This window comes from Bidens hawaiensis, unplaced genomic scaffold (genome assembly GCF_021521415.1).
Source record: "Bidens hawaiensis isolate Kalapana, Puna unplaced genomic scaffold, B.hawaiensis_p1.1 tig00000780_1, whole genome shotgun sequence".
Lineage (NCBI taxonomy): Eukaryota > Viridiplantae > Streptophyta > Magnoliopsida > Asterales > Asteraceae > Bidens > Bidens hawaiensis.
This window is the reverse complement of record NW_027491045.1, coordinates 1,537,114-1,563,589: the sequence shown is the minus strand read 5'-3', so window position 1 is coordinate 1,563,589 and position 26,476 is coordinate 1,537,114. Positions and strand designations below refer to the sequence as shown.

General features: G+C 38.3%; 1 protein-coding gene across 1 annotated transcript; it reads left to right on the top strand.

The window, feature by feature from the left end:
• Positions 1–818: 818 nt before the first annotated feature.
• On the top strand, positions 819–5,315 carry LOC143536587 (protein-tyrosine-phosphatase IBR5-like). Its single transcript, XM_077030537.1, has 5 exons — positions 819–1,161; positions 3,706–3,805; positions 4,454–4,511; positions 4,640–4,746; positions 4,814–5,315. Exons 1-5 carry the CDS (start codon positions 925–927, stop codon positions 5,143–5,145), a joined length of 834 nt encoding a protein of 277 aa, XP_076886652.1. The 5' UTR covers positions 819–924; the 3' UTR covers positions 5,146–5,315.
• Positions 5,316–26,476: the final 21,161 nt, after the last annotated feature.

Here is a 26,476-nt window from a genome sequence, read left to right as displayed (position 1 = left end):
GCTTGAAATATAAAGTAATAAAAAGCATTAAAACGTTTATCAGGTACGAGGGTATATGAAGTATACTCGTTTATGATTTTATATCGATAAAAATTAACTCTTGAGATGTCCGTTACATGAAGCTCAATTTAAACACATATAAAACAAAAAAGAAAAAAAAACTGGCTTGAAATATAAAATAATAAAAAGTATTAAATCGTTTATTAGGTACAAGGGTATATAAAGTAAACTCGTTTATGATCTTATATGGATAAAAATTAACCCTTGAGATGTCCGTTACACGAAGCTCAATTTAGACACATATATTAAAAAATGGCTTGAAATATAAAATAATAACTACATTTATAAAATTTTTGTTAGTGTACTCAAAACACAAGCCGAAAACCCAAATTATCCAAATATACCAATCAATCATCTGAAGACAACTCTCAAATACAATATTACCACAATAATTTCTAAGAAGACAAAAATTACAATAAATTCGATTTAAATTCACGTAACCGATCCCGATACCCGCCCCAACAACAATCAATCTAGAGACCTAACCAAACTTATGATTTCAATAAAAATGTTTAAACTTTAAAACACTCTTTTAAACAGACAAGAAGCTAGGGTTTGCTCATCTACATCCATCCACCAAAGAATTAACAATAAAGATTTAACAATAATAACAAAAGATAATCAGATTTTTGCCAAAATAAATACCCAATTAAACCTTCGCTCAAATAGCATTCGGTAATGCCAAAAAGGGAATATCTTTCTTTCAGATTTACTTCTTCTGAAAAGTAAAATATATCAATATTAATATAATATTATTATTTACTATTCTCTCATACCCAGTTCATACCCATCTGGGTATTCACTAATTTCAATCAAAAGTTCAAAACCCTTGAAACTTGCATCAAGATTCTTCAAGATTTAAGCATGAGGAAGCGAGAGAGAGAAAACCCATGTGGGATTTGTGGGCACTATCACAAATATGAAGAGGGTGAAGTTTGTGGGATTTGTGGCCACCGGATGCCAGTCGGAGTTGAGAAGACCACCGTCCAAATTAGTGCCTTTCCGTCGGAAATCTTGCCGGAGTTCTTGTATCTTGGCAGCTATGACAACGCCTCACGGTCAGAGCTGCTTAAAACACTTGGGATTTCAAGGGTTCTTAATGTAAGTTACTGTTTTGTTCAGTTTTCTTGGGTTCAAGATTTTAAGTTGTTGGTTAAAGTTTTGATTTTTAGTGTGTTTTTTAATGAATTAATGTGATATTAGTTGTTTTTGTTTATGGGTTTGTCTAAGCTTCTTATATATGCAATTTTCTTGATTTCAAGATTTTATGATTTTGGTTAAAGTTTTGATTTTTATTGAGTTGTTTGATGAATTAATGAGATATTAGTTGTTTTTGTTTGAGCTCTTAAAACACTTGGGATTTCATGGTTTCTTAATGTAAGTTACTGTTTATGCAATTTTCTTGGTTTCAAGTTTTTGATAAAAGTTTTGATTTTTAGTGTGTGTTTTGATGAGTTAATGTGATATTAGTTGTTTTTGTTTATGGGTTTGTTTGAGTTTCTCAAAAAACTTGGGATTTCAATGCAAGTTCCTGTTTATGCAATTTTCTTGATTTCAAGATTTTGGTTAAAGGCTTGATTTTTAGTGTGATATTAGCTGTTTTTGTTTATGTGTTTGTTTGAGTTTCTTAAAACACTTGGGATTTCAATGTAAGTTCATGTTTATGCAATTTTTTTGATTTCAAGATTTTGGTTAAAGATTTGATTTTCAGTGTGTTTTTTGATGGATTAATGTGATATTAGTTGTTTTTGGGGGTGTTTGGGATTCCTTATGAAAATTCCTTGTAACTTTTCAATAAGTTAACAAGTTACAAAAATGTCTTACTTTTCAATAGGTTAATAAGTTACAAGTAGGCTAAACTAGGCAATCCCAAACACTCCATTAATATAAGTTGTTTTTGCATATGGGTTTGTTTGAGCTTCTTAAATAAGCAATTTTCTTGATTTCAAGATTTTGGTTAAAGTTATGATTTTTAGTGTGTTTTTTGATGGATTAATGTGATATTAGTTGGTTTTGTTTATGAGTCTGTTTGAGCCTCTTAAAACACTTGGGATTTCAAGGGTTCTTAATGTAAGTTCCTGTTTATGCAGTTTTCTTGATTTCAAGATTTTGGTTAAAGTTTTGATTTTTATTGAGTCGTATGATGAGTTAATGTGACATTAGTTGTTTTTGGTGATGGGTTTGTTTGATATTGATAGTTAGGTTAGTTGTGATTAGATAATGCCTTCCTTTTTGAATCTTGATTTTAAAACTAGCTTTTCTTGCAGTTCTTGTATACTTTAGTACCCTTTTCACTGTTTCTTATTTTCAAGATCTTAGTCAAAGTTTTGATTTTTTTGAGTTTTTTTATGAATCAATGTGACATTAGTTGTTCTTGTTGACGGGTTTGCTTGATATTGATAGTTTGATTAGTTGCCATTAGATAATGCCTTTCTTTTTTAATCTTGATTTTTAAAACTAGCTTTTCTTAAAGGTCTTGAATACTTTAGTTCCTTTTTCCTTTGCTTCTTGTTTTCAAGATTTCAAGATTTTAGTCAAAAGTTTTTATTTTTATTGAGTTGTTTGATGAATTAATGTGACGTTAGTTGCTTTTGGTAATAGGTTTGTTTGATATTGATAGTTTGATTAGTTGCCATTAGATAATGCCTTTCTTTTTGAATCTTGATTTTTAAAACTTTCTTTTCTTGAAGGTCTTGAATACTTTAGTACCTTTTTCCGTTGTTTCTTGTATTCAAGATTTCAAGATTTTAGTCAAAGTTTTGATTTTTATTGAGTTGTTTGATGAATTAATGTGACATTAGTTGTTTTTGCTGATGGGTTTGCTTGATATTGATAATTTGATTAGTTGCCAACTTGCCATTAGATAACACCTTCCTTTTTGAATCTTGATTTTAAAACTAGCTTTTCTTGAAGTTCATGAATACTTTAGTACTTTTTATTTGATTGCTATTATTTATCTAGTTAAGTTGATTATTGATCTTGTAAGCTGCATCAGTTTGGTATCTTATATAAATATTGGACATGATTTGAAGCTTTTTGGTTGCTCATTGTTGTATATGTTGCGGTGTTACTTTTAATTTGGCTGTTAAATTATGCGCAAAAAAATTCATGTATCTTTTGTTTTTTTTTTTTTGTTTTTTTGCTAATATCTTATTGATACTTTGTGTGGTCTTTTATTAAGTACTCAATTGACCATATACAAAGATTAATAATATGAAGTCTTGTGGTATCTAAACAAAATGGTTTTTTTGTCGGTGCATCTTTTAACCTTTATGATAGTAATTTGTAGTATTTAAGTCATTGGTGGCCATAGGTTGTTTTTTTTATAATCAGTGTGAAGGCATCTTTCCTTCACTTAAAAAACAAGACATCCGATGTGGGACGTCCCATACAACGTAAGACATTTAATAAACGCCTCTTTTAAACAATAGTTGATGCTGTGTTTTATATTCCACTACTGTGTACTAGGCTTTGATTGTATGTTAGAAAGGCTGCATCATTTGATGTTATGTTATAACTGTAATTCTGTAACTGTTGATTACTTATGAGGTGAGACATATACATTTATTGCTGGTTTGCTTTGCAGTCAGTCCTATGTTTAAAGATCTGAAATAACCAGTGGTGATTTTATTTATTTATTTGCAGACGGTACCCGCGTGTCAGAATCTTTACAAGAATTCATTTACTTATCATTGCCTTCCTGATAGTCCAACTCTAGCATTTGATGATGCTGTTGATTTCTTAGGTATGCATCTTACAATCCTGCAACATTATGCCTTTTAGTTTCTTTTATATATTAAGCAATGGAATAGACTGATGGTATGGAAAAAAATTTAATAAATTTAATTGATGACGGCTAAAAACATTATTAGTTACCTAAAACCTCAGGAAGATCTGGAATAATATCGTAAAATTCTCGCCGTCTTTTTTTTAAATTTGTGTTTTATGAAATCCCATGTTTCAGGGCGTTCAAAATAGAACCAATGCTTAAGTAGAGAGCGCACGTGTACTTGTTGCTTTAAATGTGATATACAAGGAAATTATGTAACCGCATAGCCACCCCTGTTTTTCCCCTCACACTGCATTTGATCAGCATTGTTTACTAGTGCTTATTGTGGTTCTCACGGATCTCTACTTGTTGGTTATGTATTAAACATGTCCTTATATAGATATATAGACACACTTACATGTAAACGCATTTTATCCTTTTCTTCGTCATACGTGTCTTTGCACATGCTAATTTAGTAACTACCATGATGTTAAACTTTTAATATGTATGATCTTGTGATTGTATGGTTTCTTTCTTTTTCTTTTTTTTTATTATGATGCACATTTAACGTCCTAAAGTTCTTGTTTATAACATTGTAAGCATGGTATTACATATTTATTACAGAGCAATGCGAAAAGGATAAAGTGCGAGTTCTCGTTCACTGCATGTCAGGAAAAAACAGGTGATTCTAATTTTTTTCATTCGTTTTTTTTTATATATATTTAGAAACCAAATGCAGAGTTTATTGGTTTGAAATATTGGTCGCTTAAAAGGAAAGTAGGATTTTTTTTTATAATTATATTTTGACAGGTCACCGGCTGTGGTTATGGCGTATTTGATGAAGAACAAAAGGTGGACTTTTGACCAGAGTTACCAGTGGGTCAAAGAACGCAGACCGTCCGTTGACTTAAATCCAGGTATATATTAAGATACAAATTGTCACATTATCAAAACATTCAAACTGATTATTGTTTCTTTCGTTAGGTATTTTGCAGCAACTACAAGAGTATGCACAGAAGATTCAAGCGGCAGTGGAGGCAGGCGGTGGGGGTGGTGCTACTCCGCTAGTATCCGACAGTGGGGCCCCATTTAGCTTCGGGTTTACGAACACTACCTCCATTCCACCAGCCTTCCCGGCTTTTAACACCACTGCAACCGCCGCCACCTCCATTTTCACCTGTGCAGACATTCCTTCACCAACCGAGTTCACTTTTGGTGCTGCGGGTCAGACGCAGAGTACCCCACAAAATCTGGTGGCTTCGGGGGCGAGTTCTGTGAATCCAAATGCTACCGATGTATCGATGGATGGGTCTTAAAGTTTGTGTTTTTTTGGGGTTTCTTGGATTTGGTTATTTATGCAGATCTTATAAGAAGCCATGAATGATATGTTGAGTTTGGATGTAAATGGTGAATGAATAGACTTTTGAAGGTCATTTGGGATTTTTTTTTAATTTTTATTTTTATGGTTATATTTATTCACAATTCATGTTATGATCTTTATAGACTTAGGATGTCAATATGAAAATGACTTGGAAGTGTGATGCAAATGGAATAGTAATTAGTTATATATTGTTGATGATGTTAAGCTTTTTCATCACTTTGTGTATGTGGTAGGTTTAGGATAATCTTTTTTTTAATAGTAGATGAATCTTTAAACTCAAATTTAGTTTTAAGTTAATGTTTCATCGTTGAATGGGTCTTTCGTCCCCAAGAGGAGATATCCGGGTGGTAAAGTGTCTCCCTTCTATTCAACGGTTAGTAGAAGCGGATTAGGATTATAAGGAGTCTTCCATTGGTTATATTAAGTGATATATATATTCTCTTTCATATTAAGGGAATAAGGGGTATATATGTCATTTCAATTGATACAATAGATCTGAAGAATAATAATTTGAAGTTAACACACCATTTATGTAATTAACTTGAAGGGTAAAGTTAAAATATAAATTAAGACAAAAATGAGAAGTATGAAAATGATTTGTGATCACACAAAAACCCCTTAAAAATAAACACAAAAAAATAATAAAAACTAGTTATAAATAAAAATTGAAAAAAGTTAAAAAAATAAAATGTTTTCGCAATCATTCCCGTTCAAATAAAAAACAAAAAAAAAATACAAAATTGACGAAAAGACACAATGCCTAGATCAAAGACACAATGATGAAAATGAACAAAAAACACAATTATAACTAAAAAAAGACACAATAGATCGCAAAATATAACACAATGCTAAGTAATATAACACAATATAAAGAAAAAAAAGGCACAATGTCAAGGAAAAAAGACACAATCAATACGGAAATAAATACAAAACACAATGATAAACAAAAAGACGATTTTTTCACTTACCATTGTGTTTTTATTAAATTGATTTATGATTTTTTTTAAAAAAATTGATAAGTTTTTTTATGTGGCTAGAAATCTTTCTTATCATTCTCATTTTTTTCTCCTTTATAGAATAACTAGTTTTAGTCCCCCCGTATTACGGGGTTGTTTTGCATTATTCGTTTATAATATTTATATATTATATTGGATTTTAATTTATTTATTGTAATGAAGTTAATAATATGCTTCGGAGTTGATGATAAAAATGTTCACAAATAAATTAGACGTTATAACCCAGTTTAAAATTTATCCAGGTTTGGTGAGACCAATTACCCACTTATTTTTTTATTGTTAAATTGTTTTTTAATTTATAAATAATATCTACTTTAAAATATCAGATATTAATTTTTAAGATATCCTTATTCTATAAGATTTTCATATCAAATATTTGGTGAGATTAATTTTTAATTTAATTAGATGTTATAACCCGTTTAAGAGCTTATCTGGGTTTGGTGAGACCCATACCCATGAATTCGGGTAAAATGCATGAGAAAACTCAATTTACAAATAAAGCAATTTGGTAGCTTGATAGAATATAAGGAGCAACCAGAGAGTTTTTAAAGGTTTCGTTAATATATATTTAAGATTTAACGATTAATAAAACTGTTTCGTAAAATAAAAGCATATTAGAGTTTTTTTATTTATAATATTCAACAATATACATAGCAAAATATGTTGACGATAACATTTGAAATTATATTCTTTTCAATCTTTATTTAATAACAAACACACTTTGTTGTTGATTTTTGAATTTTATCAAGTTTTTTGGATTTTACCAAGTATGTTGTGAAATATATTCTAACAACATATATTAGTATAATATGTAAATATTTATTTTTATTAAAACGAATAGATATAATATAAATAGAGTTTAAAGGAAAATTAATAATTTAATCATGTTATAGATATACTCTCTCCGTCCCATTTTAAATGTCATGGGACCCAAAACATACAAATTAAGAAATGTTTGATCATTTTATTTTATTAGCTGTAAAATGATAATAATGTCCTTTAAGTTATTATGGCTAAAAACTATTTTTCTTCCTTTGCTAAAAAATCTACTACTTTTTGGCACAATTGTAAGGGCACAATTGAAAGTTGAATTTATATGTATAGAAATGACATTTAAATTGGGACAACAAAAAATGGAAAAATGGACATTTAAAATGGGACGAAGGGAGTAATATAAATGAAATGTAAAAGGAAGGTAAATAATTGATGATCATTTACATATATTACTTTTGAAGGGAAAAAATTATAAGGATTAACCACAAAGTGACCCTTAACTTGAAATTATAAATTAGTGGACACTTTTTGTAATCTTTGCATGTTTAGAAAATATTGCTTGCAAAATATTTTTGATGATCTTGTAAGTTTACAAATCAAAGAGTAAACAAACTATATAGATTTATATTGCTTTGGATGTGAACTGTTAACATATTCTTCATATCCAATACTTGTATCCATCAAGAATATGTCTTCACTATTAACTTACCAAGAAAAGTGAAGATCACCTTAGAATTTTCTCTCTAAGAGGATAGAGATCGCCACAACTTTTTTCCATTGAACAATGTGGAATGAATCATCGCAATCGTCTCACTGATAATATAGTGATCTTCTTTTCAACGTCACACTTATCAAGGTAGTAATCTCCTCTCACTCATCTTAGTAATATGCCAGTGACCAACATTCACCCGTCTCACTAATATGGTAGCGATCACCACTTAGTCTGCTTTATTCAAATCCAACAGACAACTCACTTACCTAAACTTGGATGTTTAATGGAAATATTTCAATGAAACCCTCAAACACCACTAGTCTTTCGTCTCTAGGGGTTAAATAACCATATCCTTGAAAAAAAAAAGAAAAATTACATAAGGGCATTCTTATAACAGTCAGGTTCAGGACCCCTCAAACTTTTTAGATCTATATCTAATCCACAAAAAGTCCAATGATTTGATATCTTTTATTAGATCTTTCGTTTTTGAGTCTTTGATTGTTAATGTTGACATTCTTTTGTGATTTTTTTTTATGTTAAATGGTATTTATAAACTTTTTATTTAATAAGAGGGGTATATTAATAATTTCATAAAAAGTTTATGATGAAAGTCAAGGTTAATGATGTTACAAAATAAAATTATATATCTCAAACATACTACCTCTCTTTATATCTCAAAAATGCTACTTAAAAATATCATATATACAGTTTTATGTTAACTTGAAATTATATCATTTTGATTACTTTTATCATAGTTTTACTACTTACTTGATATATCTGTGTAATTTAATTCACCTTTTTTAAACAGTGTTTATTAAGTCATTATATCTACCAATCATCTATACAAGTTAAGTTAAAGCCTTGAAAGAGGATTTCAACCTTCTATTACTAGTTTGACGCTTTAAAGATTCAAATCCAGACCACCTCAAGAAGAGATCCGTCCATTATTAGTTTGACCGTCCATTATTAGTTTGACAAGATGCCTAATGGCATTTAGTTTACCTATATTTCATAACTTTACACTTTATTTTGTCACTACATTAATTATTTTGTATAGGTAAGCATGAGTTGTCAAGAGCATCGGACACATTTGAACTATCAATTCAAAGAACTATTCATTAGTCATCCACTGATCTCAAATCGCTTGTCATTTGATTGTTGATGTTGATATTCTTTTGTGATTGTTGATGTTAAGTGATATTTTTAAAACTCTCTTTTCTAAAAAGGCTATATTTGTCATTTTATAAAAAAGTTGCATAAATTTTGACCATAAGTTTCCCTAAAGATTTTACAAAACTAAAATGTAGATCTAGAATATGCTATTTTTTAAAAGAGAAATCTGCATTTTGTCTCCCTGGTTTATATCGTCGCGAGATGGGTTAACCCCTGAAAAAGATTTTGCGAACTTTGTGCCCCTATGTTTCTTCGGCGGGTTTTTTTGACTCCTACCGTCAGTTGACTTAACGTTGACTTAGTGAAGTTACCATTATGCCCTTTTATAATAAAAACAACACATCTTCATCATCCAGATCTTCAAAGTAACAACACCAAACCCAGATCTTCAAAGTTACCAGATTTTCACCATCATCATACTCACTCAAACCCAGATCTTCATCATCATCATCATCATCATCATCATACAACACCAAACCTAGATCTTCATCATCATACAACACCAAACCTAGATCTTCATCATCATCATACCCACACCACGACCAACGTATCCCCTTCACTAAACCCGGAAACCCTAAACCCATAAACCCCAAACCCTAAAACATAATTCCGACGGAGGTGACCGCCGGAAAATCAAACCGGGTTTGAATCTGGACGGAGGTGACCCGGAAACCCTAGCCGCTGCCACCACCACCATCTTCATCCGGTTTGAATCTGGACGGAGGTAACCCGGAAACCCTAGCCGCCGCCACCACCGCTGTCATCTTGTTGCCGAAAAACGAACCGGTCTTCTACACATCTCTCTTTCTCTCTCTAGCCGCCACCACCACCGTCTTCCTAATTTCTTCAATTTACAATCTTGAATACAGAATCTTGAAACCCTAAACCCTAAACTCACTAGTTGGAAAAAGGTTGAAAGTTTGATTAGTTTCAAAGTGGTTTATGTTGAAAGTTTCATTTGTTATGGATGGATATGGAGTTTATGTTGTTGTTGGTATGATTAAGATGAGGATGATTATGAATGATGATGATGATGATGATGATAATGATAAGATGATGATGTTTATGATTATTATTATTATCGTTTATTATTATTATTACGAGATGATTACCAAAATGCCCTTGGCATCCGTCAGTCAACGGTAAGTCAACTGACGGTAGGAGTCAAAAAACCCGCCGGAGAAACATAGGGGCACAAAGTTCGCAAAATCTTTTTCAGGGGTTAACCCATCTCGCAACGATATAAACCAGGGAGACAAAATGCAGATTTCTCTTTTTAAAATTATATACTTTACTTATGATTCAAAGGCCTGAGACCATCTCCAATACTTTTTTATTCAAACCAGCCACGTCACTGCCACATCAGCTTTTGTAAAAACCACATTTTTTACTCCAACAATACACATTATCAAACCATCTTTATATTTCCACATAATCACTTACTTTTACATTTACTTTAAATAAGAATTTTACAATACTATAAAAAAATTTATTTTTATAGTTTTATTTAAATAAATAGCAATATAATAAAATTTTAGTAAAAAATAGATTAACTAAAATATAACAAATAGATAATAAAAAAATTATTACATAATTTACAATGACTTGCTATAAATTTTTTCTATGACTTCTTGTCATGTTTTTTTTATTCGAATTAAGTGTTGTAAAATAGATAATAAAATCGCTAAAAAACTAGCCATCACGAAATAAATTCACAAACAAAATAATACATCATGTTTAAATAAATATTAAAATATTTATATAAATACGGTATATATATGTGTGTGTATATATGTGTGTGTGTGGTGAAAGAATGTTTGGGGCCCACAATAGATGGTTTTGGTGGTTTGGAAAATCAAACCTCAAAAATTTGTTTTTGGTTTAAACCTACAACTCCTAGATGGTTTTTAGGTTGGTTTGAACCAACATAAACCACCCATTGGAGATGGTAAAGCCCATCACGACATATATGATCTATTTTCTAATGTGATAAATCATAAGTTACTACTCAGCGGTAGAGGTGTAAAAAAAAACACAAATTCGGAACCGAACCCGAAATAAAAACCTGGAATCGGTTTTAATACCCGTACCCGACCCTACCCGTAGGGTACGGATATGATATGCATTTCGGTACTAAAATCCGGACCCGATTTGTACCCAGTAATACCCGAAAACCCGAACCGGTTCCATACCCGGAACCGAGTTTTTCAATACCCGAAACCGGGTATTTCAAATACCCGATGTATACCCGGAAAATACCTTATAAATACCCCTAAAAAGTGCAACATTTTAAAAAATCCAATCTATACCCGGAAAAAAACCCGAAAATAGGGTTTTTTCAATACCCGAAAATAGGGTATCCAAATACCTGGTTTTAGAATACTCGGTTCTATACCCGACCCGAACGGCCGAGCCCGATGCATAAGGTATGGTTTTTAGAGACAATACCCGGACCCGACCCCGACCCCGAACCCGAACCCGACCCCGACCCAGGTATTATCAATACCCGATTTTCTAATACCCAATCATACCCGAATCCGAGTATTTGAAAAACCCAATATATGCACCTCTACCCAGCAGTCAGTTTCACTACAACTCTCTCTAAAAAGTATTAATGGGTCTATAAATGCTTGATGAGTTGATGGACCTAATAAGGCCCAAGATATCCAATATATTTTCCAACTGTTATATTGTCAACGCCCGTAAATACGCAACTTGCATATTCATTTCTCAACTTTTACACTGGGCTCATGGCAAATTGACGAAACCACATTTATCTTCATCTTCATGTTCATGTTCACATACATGTTGAAGAACCAATTATATGTGTATACGGTACGCCATTATATTAGTATGTTGCATACTTATTTATATACATTGTATCTTATTGTACGTAACTTTTTATATATATGTCACATAATATCGTGCGTAACTGTAAACTATAATGCATATTGATGTTGACGAATATGTCCATCGGCACATACACGTTCGCATTCTAATGGTTTCTTGCACTTAGAAGGTTAAAGTCGAAGTTAAAATACTTTGCACAACAACTTCCATATAAAAACTACATGAATAGCAACTATTGATTAATAAACTTCATTATAAATACTTTGATTTTTAATTTGACAAGCTTCGGTCTCAAATTTAAGACTCAACAATCGTCAAGCTCGTTATATTCATTTAGCAAGCGGCCATTATCAAAGAATTTGAAAACCTCAATGATATAGTAACTCGCTCTTACAATCCTCAACCGAAAAGATTGATGTCAAAAATGTTTTGGCATCATAAACCTAGCTCGTCAACTCACAATAAGAAAAATTGCATACAACGCGTTGCTATCATTTAAAACATAGCAGAACAACGCGTCAAAAACAAAAAGGGAAACTAATGCTTGGGGACATAAAGTTCAAGCTTATTCAGCTCATGTTTTGGGTTCTGGTTGAACCCAAAACGTTTATTCAAAAAGTTCGAAACATAAAAAAGTTAGAACAGTCTCTCGTCTTCCTTGATGGTGGCAAGAACAACCATGAGTGGTCGCCTAATGACAACAATAAACTGCGGTGGAGCCACCTCCATAGTGAAGAGTATGTTTGGGATTTTGGATGTAGTCATATAATATATATAGGTTCATGCATGGATTGTTAGTTGGGTAGTGAAAGTTGGTATTTATAGTGGTGTGCCGTAGGAAGTAGGTTGTTTACGGTGGATATTGGCCGCGCGATTTCATAAATGCACACCGGCCTTAACTTTGTCTATTAACTACCGGTCTTTGTCATTTTAAAGCTATGAAAATGAACATACAACTCGTGCACAATTGCATTTTGTTTTTTAGTTTGAAAATATGTTTTTTTAATATCTTATGTTAAGCTAGCATATTCCTTTCGAGTAGAAAAGTGCAACTTTTGATGCCAACACCCCAAAACTTTTTAGGTATATATTTCATGATGATAATTGTATATTATAGGTCGAAATAGCTTGTTAGGATCAGGGCCGGCTCAATCGTAGTGGAGTCCTCAAGCAAAACTTAAAATCGCTTTTTAAAATTTCAATATTGTAATCCCTCTTTGTTTATTTGAATTTAGAACTGACAACAATCAACTAAAATCCTTAGTTAGTAAAAATATTTAAGTTAATATTGGCTTGTTCAATGATATTATTGACAGTGGGCAAGAAGGTAAACACTTTTAACTCTCTGGATTTCGACTAGATAGTGTAAAGTAAAGAAACTAGAGGGCTCAATTTAACATATACATAACATGTATAGCATCTTTTAAAAAAATGAGGTCTTTTTTCTAAAGAGGCCCAAAGCAATTGCCTTAGTAGGCTTATACAAGAGCCGGGCCTGGTTAGGATAACTATATATGTTGATCAACATAGACAACTTTACAAAGAGCATTCTCAATAGGTTTTCTATCTCCATCTTTAAAATTTAATTAAAAAACTTAATTTCTTTAATTTATACATCAATTTCTAATAACCTCCCCCAACCCATTCTCCATTACCATCTCTATATTCATTTGTCTTATTATTATTTTCAATATAAAATGATTTCTAATATAAATTTATAGAAGGGTAGATGCAAATAGAGTATTGTGGAACACTCTAAATTTGAAGGCTTCTTATATCATTTCACTAAAATTTAGAGATGGAGTTTGAAGATAGAGAATGAGTTGGAGTGATTATTTGGATGTTTTTTTTTAAATTTTAGAAATGAAGATGAATATGGAGAACCCATTAGGAATGCTCTAACTTAGGGGTTTCCATGGGGTCACCTGCAACCATTAGGACAATATTAACTGATGGACTCGTCATTACAATACGTAAGAAAGATAAATAAACATTTGAAAGGCTAAGAAAAGAAGCCTTACAAAAAAATTATGCATGCCAAAGTGATGGAAAACAAAGAATATATTTTACATAACCTTTAAGTTAGACAACTTTTGAGGTATGGTAGCAAAAAGAATATCATGAAAAGGTTACTCATGTATTAGTCAGAATTGGTAGGCTTAATGGTTTATCATGAAGTAAAAACGCCCTTAAAAATAAAAACAGTAAATAAAAAAATTGTTCATTTAAATGTAATCTAAGTTAAAGATCATCGAACGAGTGGCTTCAAGGAATAGCCAACATAAAAAAGAGACGGCCCATGTGGCCATGTTATAATGTTGAAAGTGTGTGCCGTTGGGGTGCGTCTAATATACAGTATTAATACATAAGGAAAAAAACTCAATTAACCAAGTTTCTTCTAAGAATAAATCGTGAAATTTGATATATTTTATTGTTTAGCATGTTACAAGAATGATATACTTTTATAAACCCACAACCAAGAACACCAAACAAATTACCTCTTTCACTAGCCAGAGGAGAGCCGCCAACAAAACAACACGAAACCTATATGAAGCTAAAATTACACCAATTCAACCACTCTATCGTTTTATATTTGGATCTATATTTATACCAAAGAAAGCCTAATGATTTTATATCTCTAATAATCTCTTCAATCTTCACATCTTTTCCTTCAAAGATTCTATCATAATCCTCGCTTTCCACATTCTCCAACATGCAATAATAATCATCCTGTGATACACCTCATTCTCCCGATCTCTGAGCCCCACGCTTTTATGCCACTCCAAATCACAGATACTATCCCAAATCACACCATCAACTAAACAACTTGAGGTAATATATATGGTTAATTGACTCCACCCCCGAGTCATACATCAAGCACAACCTGTTCGAGATTGGGAGAATTCTTCTTTCGAGAGCCTCCTTAGTTGGAACGCATGAAGAGGTAGGTCCCAGCAGAGCCCAGTTGGACCCGCAAGACTCATCTCAAACAGGGACGTCTGCGCAGAAACCAACTGGATCCGCAGGACCAACCATGCTCAGAGACGTGACGTCCTTACGCGCAGTACGCAAGCTGGTCCCGCAGGAAATGCCTCCCAATGGTGAAGGACTCCGCCTGTCCCCGCAGCCTCGGATACAAGCCATTAGGGAAGGCCACCCGCGCAGCAAGGCTACACGCACAAGGCACTTAGCTCTCAATCGATCAGTGTCACCTGAAGGAATGAGCGAAGCCGGGAACAATCCCGCACAAGGGCGGGAGGGGGAATACTCCCGCCCAAATAAGCCAGTCCGTACGATACATGAAGATCTTCTGTACTGTACCTGACGAGGTATGGAAAAAGATCTGACTAAAGATACGACAGCTTATAGACAACAGTATGGCGAGCAGCATGCTCCTACACTGTATGTCACTATTAGCCGCTGCCTACTCACCAACTCTTGTCATACCACGTGCGTAGCTGACAGTTGGTGGAAAAGGAATAGTATACAGCAGGCCTGGTCGCTATCAGCCGCTACCTACCCACCAACTACCAGCAGGGCACGTGCGTAGGCTACTGTTGGTGGAACAGGAACACTGTTGCAGCCGGCCATACCTCCTTGGAAACCTACCTTCGGCTATAAATACCACAAATGGTATGACCATCTCATCTTATCTTGTATTATCATATCATATCTTATCACATTATCATCATATTATACCTGATATCTGCTCTAGCAATCTCTTAATATACTTTTATATTTAAAGAGCAATCTAGTCTGATTCTCACGCCGGAGGGTGGTCACAAGGAGGAACCCCCCCTTCTCAGTGACGAGCTCACGGTGTCTGTTTTGCAGGTTATCAGAAGAACCATCTTCTCAGGGTCTAACCCCTCGTGGGAAACATCTATCTAACCCCCAGGTTACCAGTAATCTGTCCGGGGTCCGGTTAGTGTTTCTTCATTGGCGCCATCCGTGCATAAAGCTAGAACTACATTTTTCTCCAGTTTTTTCAAACTTCTACAAAGATGGTTAGAGAAATTCCGGTAACCACAACCCCAGCTACTGGGGGGAATACCGGTAACACAGTTTTTACAAACACTACCCCGGTTACCCAAGCCGGGGCAAGTGAAGTAAATTTTACGAACACTACCCCAGTTACTCATGCTGGGGCAAGTGCAGTAAATGATCGCCTACTGGGATCCACGGATACCCAGGTTGAGAAACGAAGACTCCCCCGCCAAACTCTCGATGAAGTCAAGGCATGGGCGGAGGCACGACAAAAGGAATTCCAGGCCGAGTTGAACGAACGCTTGCGTTCCGTACAACAGGCCGAAGAATCCGAATACTGGGAGGATGACTCGGAGGAATCCGACTCCGACGCGAACCCTCGCCATAGGGCAAAAGGGAAGCGTAAGGAAATGGAATCCCAACCGAAAAGGCATTTCGGACAAGCCTTCAAACCAAAAAGCACAGGTGGAAGTCCACGAGACTTCTCCAAAACGTTCAGACCAAACGTTGCAAATGCAGGAACGTCCAAGTTTGCAAGGGACATTGCAGAAGCAATCGCCCCAAAGAGTGCCAAACAAATGCCTAACATAGGCACATATGACGGTATATCTGATCCAGACGATCATTTGAACAGGTTCATAGCGGGGGCAACTGTCAGCAATTGGACGGAACCCACGTGGTGCTACATGTTCCAAATGACGCTTGTTGGGGCTGCTAGAGCTTGGTTTGATCGTCTACCGGTCAACCACATCTACGACTGGGCAGACTTCCAGCAGAAGTTTGGCCAACACTTCAGCCAGCAACGGAAGTATACCGAGGAGCAATGGACAATCCTCAAATGCATACGAGAAGAAGATGAATCTCTGCCAAACTTCATCACTCGCTTCAACTCAAAGAAGCTAAGTTTGGGCAATATCAGCGAAGATCTTGTTCGCGCAGCCTTCATCCAGGGCGCGCATGACCCAGAGCTCATCCGCACCCTAACGGGTAAAGATGGTATGCCATCCACATGGGATGCCATCATGACAGCAGCAAAACGCTATGCGGAAACGGAGAAGCAACTGGGTAGAGATCTCCCACAGAGCACAAACATCTACACTCAGAAGACGAGAGAAGACAATGTCCTCACCGCCCGATTAAATAAAAAGCGGAAGCTAGGCATTTGGCAGTCAAGGGTAAATTTTGACACCTCATCCGGCTTGCAACATCGATTGGGCGGAAGGGATAATGTACAGCCGCACCGAAACTCCAGATGGACGCCACTCACCAAAAGCGTCACTGAGATATTCGCCACTGAAGAGCTCCCGTGGCCAAAGCCTCCAATAATCCGACATCGCCACGATGCTGATCGGAGCAAATACTGTGACTTTCACAAGACAAAAGGCCACAACACTGAAGAATGCATAGACGTAAAAGACATGGTTGAAGCATTTGTCAGAGATGGGACGCTCGCGCACCTCGTGGCGCAATAAAGGCTGAGCAGGCGGGTGCGTGTAGAACCCTAGCTGGGGAAAACACGAATAAAAATTCCAGCTTCAATATCGAGACTACATGCTGCGTAAAGAACGAGATCCCGAACCAGGTGCGTATCGGCTCGATGGCACTCCCATCCCAACAACATGGAAGGGAGCTCATTTACACAGTTTGCATGTAAATCAATTCCAATTTGTAAAGAAGGCCAAGAGCCACTTCTAATGGAAATGATTCTCTTTAGAACATCGAAGCTGATGATTTTACTTTTCTGCACTAATATGACGATATTCACATTATGCGAAGTCGTTGCGTGGGAAGGCGGTTCTACCCGCACAAACCCAATAATGTGAAAAAACCTTCACGCAGGTCAGTTGAAGGGGAAAGGTTCAGCACCCAAAAATGAAAGTGCCGGTCTATCCGCACGAATCATAATGAGGAAACTGAACAATAACCTATCAACAACCGCGCGTCGAACGGTTAAACTATGCAACACTGGTGACGGCATTCACATTACGTGAAGTCGTTGCGTGGGAAGGCGGTCCTACCCGCACAAACCCAATAACAGGAAAAAACCTTCACGCAGGTCAGTCAAAGGGGAAGAGTTCAATTATCCCATTAAATGAAAGTGCCGGTCTATCCGCATGAATCATGAAAGGAAACTGAACACTAACCTATTGACAACCGCGCGTCGAACGGTTCAAAACAAAATTCTCAAAGGATGAGGAAAACCTACACGCAGGTCAGATATGGGTAAAGTTTTGCCATCCTACTAAGTGCAAGTGACGGTACTACCCGCACAATCACGAAAGAGGAAGCAAAACTTCACACCTATTATCAACCACGTTCAAAGGTTAACTTATCCTCAAAAGATGAGGAAAACCTACACGCAGGTCAGATGAAGGTTAAAGTTTAGCCATCTAAGTGCAAGTGACGGTTCTACCCGCACAATCACGAAAGAGGAAGCAAAACTTTAACCCATTATCAACCACGTTCAACAGGTTAACTTATTCTACACTTGGAAAATTGCTAATTTAAACTAAGTATGCAAGTCATAAGTTTATAAAGCAAGAAACCCAAAGAAGGAAATAACAATCTTATACGCAAAAAGATTAATATTTCACAAATAAATTATTACAAGAATGGCCGGGTAACTACCCGCCTACGAAAAGAAGAAAAATCTATACAAGCTAAAACTATCCTAGCAATGGGAAGGGATCTTCAGGATCAAGCTTCAGGGCCGCTTCCACTTGGACCCGCTCCATCAGAAGAACGGGGCGGTTCGAGGAAGGCTTTAAGGATAGCTAACCCATCATCAGCAGCAGCTACTTGGTTCACCTTCTCCACCACTGGATGCGGGAAGGCGGCGTATTGATTTACTGCTTGGTCGTATATGGCTTCAGTATCAACATTGTACAAAGGGAAGTTGGAAGGCGGGAAGCCTTTCTCAACGAACCCTAGACCAAGCAGGAAGCCGGCCCGTTCCCCATCCTCGTGAGAAGCGTTGAGGGCTGCGCTCATGGCATCATCATAAGTAGTCTCTGAGAAGACCCGATGCACAACCTACAAAGAAAATATACAAGTGTCAAACACCTTTTCTATGTACAAAGGAAAGCGTGAAGACGTAAAGCTAAACATACCTGAGGCAACGCCTCTCGAAGAAGCCATTCCTTGGCAACCAGAGCTTCTTGGAGGGCGGCGTGAGCTTGGGTGCAGGCGCGTTCGGCTGCGCTTTTGTTAAGGTTGGCAAGTAGCACTTCCTTTGCAGCAGCCTCTTCAACGCCCTTAAGCTTCCGCTCGGTGTGATCAAGCACGCCCCTCTGGTCCCGGATTTCTTGAAGCTTCTTCGCATCCTCCATCGCCAAGGCATCATGAGCACGTTGGAGAGCCTCCAATTTGGCCTTGAGCTCCTCGTTCTCCACGCGTAAAGGCTCAGCAACGGCTTCAGCCTTGGTGGCCCTCTCGGTTGCGTTCCTCGCAGTCTCCTTAGCCAGCCGAAGCTGTTCGTTAACAGCTTGGGCAGCCTTGGAGCGGGCCTCGAGTCGCGCTTGAACCTCAACCTCGAGGGCCTTGAAGGCCTTATCCTTCTCCGCAGCAGCTGCGGCCAACTTTTGGTTCTCCACCCGAAGAGCCCGCGCTTGAGATACGTCTTTGGCGCGAGCTGCTTTTAACTTGTCATTTTCACGACAAAGCAGCTCGACGCGTGGCTGCATCCGGGCCTGGAGAACCCGAAGCTCATTGGTTAGCCTACCCTCCTGGTAGCTAGCCATGGCTTCCCCCAACGCACCATGGGGAGCAGCGTGACGAGCCCATTCCACGCACTCCACAGGGGTACGAAGGGTTGTTCCTCGGCGTATGTTCCATCGCGGAACATACACTTCATTGGAATCCGACACTGCAAAAACAAAAAAGCAGTTAGGAAAAGATGATAAAAAATAAAAGTGAATAAGGGCCAAAGGAACCCTACGCACCTGTAGGGTCTATAACAGGCCGATAGCCGCCGAACCCATCACCTGAACCCAAAGGAAACCCATCCAAAAGGTCAGGCAGATGGGAAGGTGGCAAAGATTGGCGAGTACTCCCATGCGTACCTGATGGGCCGGCCGTCGGTTCCGGTGGCGGGGGCATGGTGGCGGCCGCCGCAGTCGCTGCCGCAGAATCCGCAGCAATCGTAACCGTCGGCTCGGTGAAAGATGCTGTAAAAATCGCACTTACCACCGGCGGTGACGTCATCTCGGCTGGAACAGTCGGCTCAGACTGAGCAACTGAACCAGCGGGAGCAGGCGCAGGCGCCTGGGTCAACGCCTCAGGAAGGCTGACCAAGCCTACCGTCATCGGCGGAGAGGTACTACTCGGCACTCCACCCGGGAATGCGTCAACATCCACGCCTGCACAAGAAGATAAGTGTTAAAACAATAAATTTATGAAGTGTTAAATCTACAAAAACAAGGATGTTTGTACTTACGGGTTTTCTTGAGCCTGAACGTACGGACAGGCGGGGACAAACCCGATGGAGCCGGTCTCTTGATGCCGGTCACCGTCGTCGTCGTTGGCTCTCCGGAGGTAACAGTCGTAGCCTCCGGAGCAGTGGTCTTCTCACCACCGGGGTGCCCCGCCACCTCTTCACTATCTGACTCGGTGTCAGATAGAAGCACCGGATCAGCTGTGGCCACCTTCTCCTTCCCTTTCCCGCCGGCAGCCTTCCTCTTCCGCACCAGCGGAGGACCATCTGCGGATTCCTCAGAAGAAGACAGGATGTCAGGAATTCCAGCAGCGGGCACAGCATTGAGGGGTTGAGGATAGAGTATCGCCTTACCTGGCCGCCGTTGGCTCAGGATCTCGTGGCCCAGCGGATAGACCTCCACAAACCGATCCGCCGTTTGCTCCAGGATGGGCAACTCGTTCTCGTCCAGAGCACGAGTGCCCACCCGCACGGGACCGTCAGCTTCCCGCGGGTACAGGAGCGACTCCAAATCGTTCCCCTCTGAAAGAAAAGAAACAGTTAGAAGACAGACTTATATCAGCAAGAAAGACAAGACATACCATAAGGAATAGAGTTCAAACCGTATTCGAGAAGGATGGGAAACCGGGACGCATCCTTCCATACCCGGCTCATCCCCAGCATCACCATCCCGGACTCCGCAAACCGGTAAACCGGAGATTGGACCCGGGATATCTTCGCGAACCATTCCGCCTCCTGGTAGCTGGAAGCATGAAGGCTCGGAAGCGCTTGCCCCTTCTTAAACTTCATGGCAATAGGAATGGCGCGGGCAGAAACGTAGAAGAACTCCCGCTTCCACGATCGGAGACTGCGCTCGGTCACGCAGATCTTCAAACCCTTAATACGGGTTGTCAGGGTGTACCACCCCTGGATGCACCTCCAAGTATAGAAGGTCATCAGGCGGTCCACATAGGGCTCAATACCCAGAATCCGGCACACCCACTCGAAGTGCCGGATCTTGGCAATCGCCATTGGATGCAACTCGGTTAGGTGTACACCGTGCCTCTCCAGGACACGGTACACAAACTTTGTCAATGGGAACCTAAGATTCCCATAAACAAAGAATGCAGCATATACCCCGATCTTGCCATTGGGGGCATCGTACACAGTCTGGTGGGGTTCAGGAAACTCAGGCTCAAGAGACTCAAGCATGAATTTCCTGACGACATACTGGTACTGATCGACAGGTAGAGCACACTGGCACTCGCCAGCAGTACTCCTATCGTCGGCTACAGCTTCAGCATCATGGGAAGACATATTGCAGTGGAAGAAGAAAACGATTTCGGGAAAATGCTTGCCTGAAAAGGGGAGTATTTGCCGGAAATCGCTAAGAAGAAGAAGAGAAGGGTGAAAGTGTGGATTATAAAGAACCCTCTCCCCCTTTATATAGAAATCGCAATTAATGCGGTGAATTTAATGCGGAGGAGAGAGAAATCGAAGGTGCAATAAAACTATGACACGTGGCAAAAAAAAAGCTGGAAACAGCTGTTGAAAGGACGTGTGCCAGTAATTTCGCGGCCACTCGCCCGAAAATCGCGCCCACGTGCCTGAAAAGCGTCTGGAATGACCATGTACTGTCACGTCACCATAACTTCCTGCACGTCCTGACAGTCAGAAGAAACCGTCGCACGACGTTTCAGAGGTTTGGACTGTTCCTATCTTTCCACCAACCCTTCGAATTTCAAAATTCAAAATTTGAAAATATTAAAAAGTAAGCGGGAAAATACCCCTTACCTTGGCAAACAAGTAACCGTAAGACGGATGCGGGTACAGTGTAAAGGCAAAACCCTTCACATACCTAGCACCCGCAGGGAATTGAAGCCAAGTAAAACCTTGGCAAACAAGTAACCGTAAGACGGATGCGGGTACAGTGTAAAGGCAAAACCCTTCACATACCTAGCACCCGCAGAGAATTGAAGCCAAGTAAACTTTGGCGAACAAGTAACCGTAAGACGGATGCGGGTACAGTGTAAAGGCAAAACCCTTCACATACCTAACACCCGCAGGGAATTGAAGCCAAATATTCCTCGGCAACCAAGTAACTATAAGACGGGTGCGGGTACAGTGTAAAGGCAAAACCCTTCACATGCCTAGCACCCGCAGGGAATTGACGCCAAGAATACCTTGGAAGTAAAGTAACCGTAAGACGAGCGCTGGTACAGTGTTAAGGCAAAACCCTTCACATACCTAGCGCTCCGCTGGGAATTGAAACCAAGAAGGATCTTCTGGGCAATGCTTGCGGAAGCGGAAATAACATCCCCGCATAGCGGGAACGTCGAGAACTACGTTGTTTGAAACTCCAGGATGGAATTGGTGGTTTTAACATAATTGATCACTATGTTCAAAACTACCAAAACCTCATGGAGAATCCACACAAGTGGGACTCAACGCTCCTGACTTGCGAGGAGGTTACAGACCTACCCGCATCATACCCAAAGACCAAGCAGGAAACTCGGGAATTTCTGCAAGTTACAAGGACTTCCGCGGGAGGAATCCCCATGGAAAACCTTAAAAAACCCCTTTTCAAAACCCTTTGCTTAAAGTCCAAAAGTTCACCTCACTTTATTAAACACGCATGAGAAGAACATTGGACTGGGGGGACTTGAAGAGGTAGGTCCCAGCAGAGCCCAGTTGGACCCGCAAGACTCATCTCAAACAGGGACGTCTGCGCAGAAACCAACTGGATCCGCAGGACCAACCATGCTCAGAGACGTGACGTCCTTACGCGCAGTACGCAAGCTGGTCCCGCAGGAAATGTCTCCCAATGGTGAAGGACTCCGCCTGTCCCCGCAGCCTCGGATACAAGCCATTAGGGAAGGCCACCCGCGCAGCAAGGCTACACGCACAAGGCACTTAGCTCTCAATCGATCAGTGTCACCTGAAGGAATGAGCGAAGCCGGGAACAATCCCGCACAAGGGCGGGAGGGGGAATACTCCCGCCCAAATAAGCCAGTCCGTACGATACAGGAAGATCTTCTGTACTGTACCTGACGAGGTATGGGAAAAAGATCTGACTAAAGATACGACAGCTTATAGACAACAGTATGGCGAGCAGCATGCTCCTACACTGTATGTCACTATTAGCCGCTGCCTACTCACCAACTCTTGTCATACCACGTGCGTAGCTGACAGTTGGTGGAAAAGGAATAGTATACAGCAGGCCTGGTCGCTATCAGCCGCTACCTACCCACCAACTACCAGCAGGGCACGTGCGTAGGCTACTGTTGGTGGAACAGGAACACTGTTGCAGCCGGCCATACCTCCTTGGAAACCTACCTTCGGCTATAAATACCACAAATGGTATGACCATCTCATCTTATCTTGTATTATCATATCATATCTTATCACATTATCATCATATTATACCTGATATCTGCTCTAGCAATCTCTTAATATACTTTTATATTTAAAGAGCAATCTAGTCTGATTCTCACGCCGGAGGGTGGTCACAAGGAGGAACCCCCCCCCCTTCTCAGTGACGAGCTCACGGTGTCTGTTTTGCAGGTTATCAGAAGAACCATCTTCTCAGGGTCTAACCCCTCGTGGGAAACATCTATCTAACCCTCAGGTTACCAGTAATCTGTCCGGGGTCCGGTTAGTGTTTCTTCACTATCCCAAATCACACCATCAACTAAACAACTTGAGGTAATATATATGGTTAATTGACTCCACCCCCGAGTCATACATCAAGCACAACCTGTTCGAGATTGGGAGAATTCTTCTTTCGAGAGCCTCCTTAGTTGGAACGCATGAATGAGGCACTTAGCCGGAACTCACTTGCACAATTTTAACACAAAATTATCATTTGAGGCCCTGCTCTTTGCCAATAGCTTCTTAACCGAGCATGTTACAAGTTGATAATGTACGTATAAGGTTTTTCTATTCTTTAATTATTAACTTCACTTCAATAATTTTTTATGTCAGCGTTAAAAATAATACTCCGTAAATAATAAAACTTGGCATGCATTTCTTCACAAAAGAATGCATCTCTTCACAAAGGGATGACAATGAGACGGTACGTTTGGAACATGTATATTGATATTTACAGTCTCATATCTAATTATAAAATCGTGTTTCATTTTTGGTCTCGTCAGGTAGCCGGCCAGTTACTCAATACTCGTTGGGTATCATGTGTGCAAATTACTAACTATATTTTTACAATCCAAGTTTTTATTTAATTTTATTACCAAAACGAAATTATTAATATAAAAACTCAAAATTCACTGGATTAGTTTATTTCTTAGACAGACAAACTAAAAAGGAAATGTTTACGAGTATGTTTCGACTAAACGGATATGTATGTTTCAGGTAGTCGAGTAGAATATCACCTAATAGCAAAACAAAGGTTGGAACTTAATTATCAGAATTGGTATACAATCAATAAAACAATGTCTAAACCTGAGTTCAGTCATTAATTAGAAATTTAGAATCATTTCTGCACAAAAGTTTTTGTAGTGGTCTATTGCTATGACATAAAGGGGTTAGATCAAATACAAATGAAATTAAAGTGCTAAACGTGAGAATCAAGTAGAGTAATTATGTAATAAATAATTACTCTACTTGATTCTCACGTTTAGCACGTTAATTTCATTTGTATGTTAATCTTCCCCATGACATAAAAAGGTATGCAGGGTGTAGAGTTTACAGATCAACATGCAAACGTATTCATCTCAAAATTTTTATAAGTTATGTTAAATCTTCTGAGCCATCAACGGCTGAAAGTTGATATGCATTCTATGACTTTTAACACTATGTGATAACTGATGTGGCGACGTGGCGTGTACTTGTTTATGTACCTTGTCTATTATTGTCTGTCATTATCTATAAACGTTGCATAATATTGTACGTAATTATTGTACATACTGATATTGACGCATATGCCTCTCTACTCGATTAGGCATTTAGGCATGTGCTGCAATCACATTCTAATGGCATCCAACACTTCGAATGTTAAAAACACTTTGTACTATTAAATGGACTTCGTATTAGTGAAATAAACTCATTATTTTCATTTAGCAAGCCGCCATTGTTAAAGAAGCTAAAACTCCTCAATGATATAACTCACTCTCACAATTCTCAATCAAAAACATAGATGTCAAAGATGTTTTGACATCATAAGCCCCCTCATCTCACAATAACAAAAACTGCCTACAACACGTCGTTGTTTTTGAAAACATAGCACAACAACGCGTCAAAAACTAAAAATAAAAAATAAAACAATACAATTGCTTGGACATAAAGTCCAATAAGCTTATTCCGCTCACGTTTTGGGTTCTGACTGAACCCAAAACCATTATTCAAAACCAAAAAAAAATTAGAACAGTCTCTCGTCTTCCTTGATGGTAGCAAGAACAACCATGAGTGGCCGCCTAATGACCACTATAAACTGTGGTGGAGCCACCTCGGTCGTGAAGCATCGGGTTGGGATTTTGGATGTAGCCATGGATATATTCATGCATGGGTTGTGACTTGTGTGTTTGGTTGCGGGAAATTAAGGGTGGTATTTATAGTAGTGTGCCGTAAGAAGTAGGTTGTTCATGATGGATATTGGCCGCTTAATGTCATATAAATGTACACCGGCCTTAGCTTTTTGTATCAATTACCGTCTTTGTCGTTTTAAATATATGAAAATGAACATACATGCATACACTTGTGCATAGTTTGCATTTTGTTTTTTAGTTGGAAAATATGAAAATGTTTTTGTTATTCTAAACTAAGCATATTCTTTTTGTGTAGAAGAATTAAATATTTTATACTAACACCACAAAGTTTGTTAGGTTTATATTTCCGGATGGAAGTTGTATATTGAACATATATATAGTCAATTTGTAAAAATCGTTAGTCACCAGTCGGACGGTAGGGTGGAAACTAGCAATTAATCGAGATTAACCAGATCGGATTTTAATGTATAATTTTCAGTTTTATACACACACACAAAAACACACATTTTTAAATGTAATTTTCAGTTTTATACATACACAAACATATTTTGGCCGAAATCTCGCTGGAAACCGCTGGTTTTGCTGGAATCTCAATGGAAACCGCTGGTTTTTGCTAGAATCTCACCGAAAACCGCTGATTTTGGTTGGAATCTCATCGGAAATTGTTGATTTTTGTCTGAATCTCATCAGAAACCGTCATTTTGGCCGGATTTGACCATTGACCAATTAATTGGCCGACTAACCCAAAATTAATCAATGAAGTGGGGACTAGAGATTAATCGGTGCCTAGTCAAGATTTTTGCAACACTGTATATAGTAATTAGGCTAACTTTCTTTTTCAA

What these genes read in the sequence shown, in the direction of transcription:
- LOC143536587 (XM_077030537.1), top strand. Translation starts at nt 925, where the DNA reads ATGAGGAAGCGAGAGAGAGAAAACCCATGTGGGATTTGTGGGCACTAT. An exon ending in TGATGCTGTTGATTTCTTAG is followed by an intron (nt 3,806 to 4,453) that starts GTATGCATCTTA and finishes TATTTATTACAG; the next exon opens with AGCAATGCGAAAAGGATAAA. An exon ending in GTCCGTTGACTTAAATCCAG is followed by an intron (nt 4,747 to 4,813) that starts GTATATATTAAG and finishes TTCTTTCGTTAG; the next exon opens with GTATTTTGCAGCAACTACAA.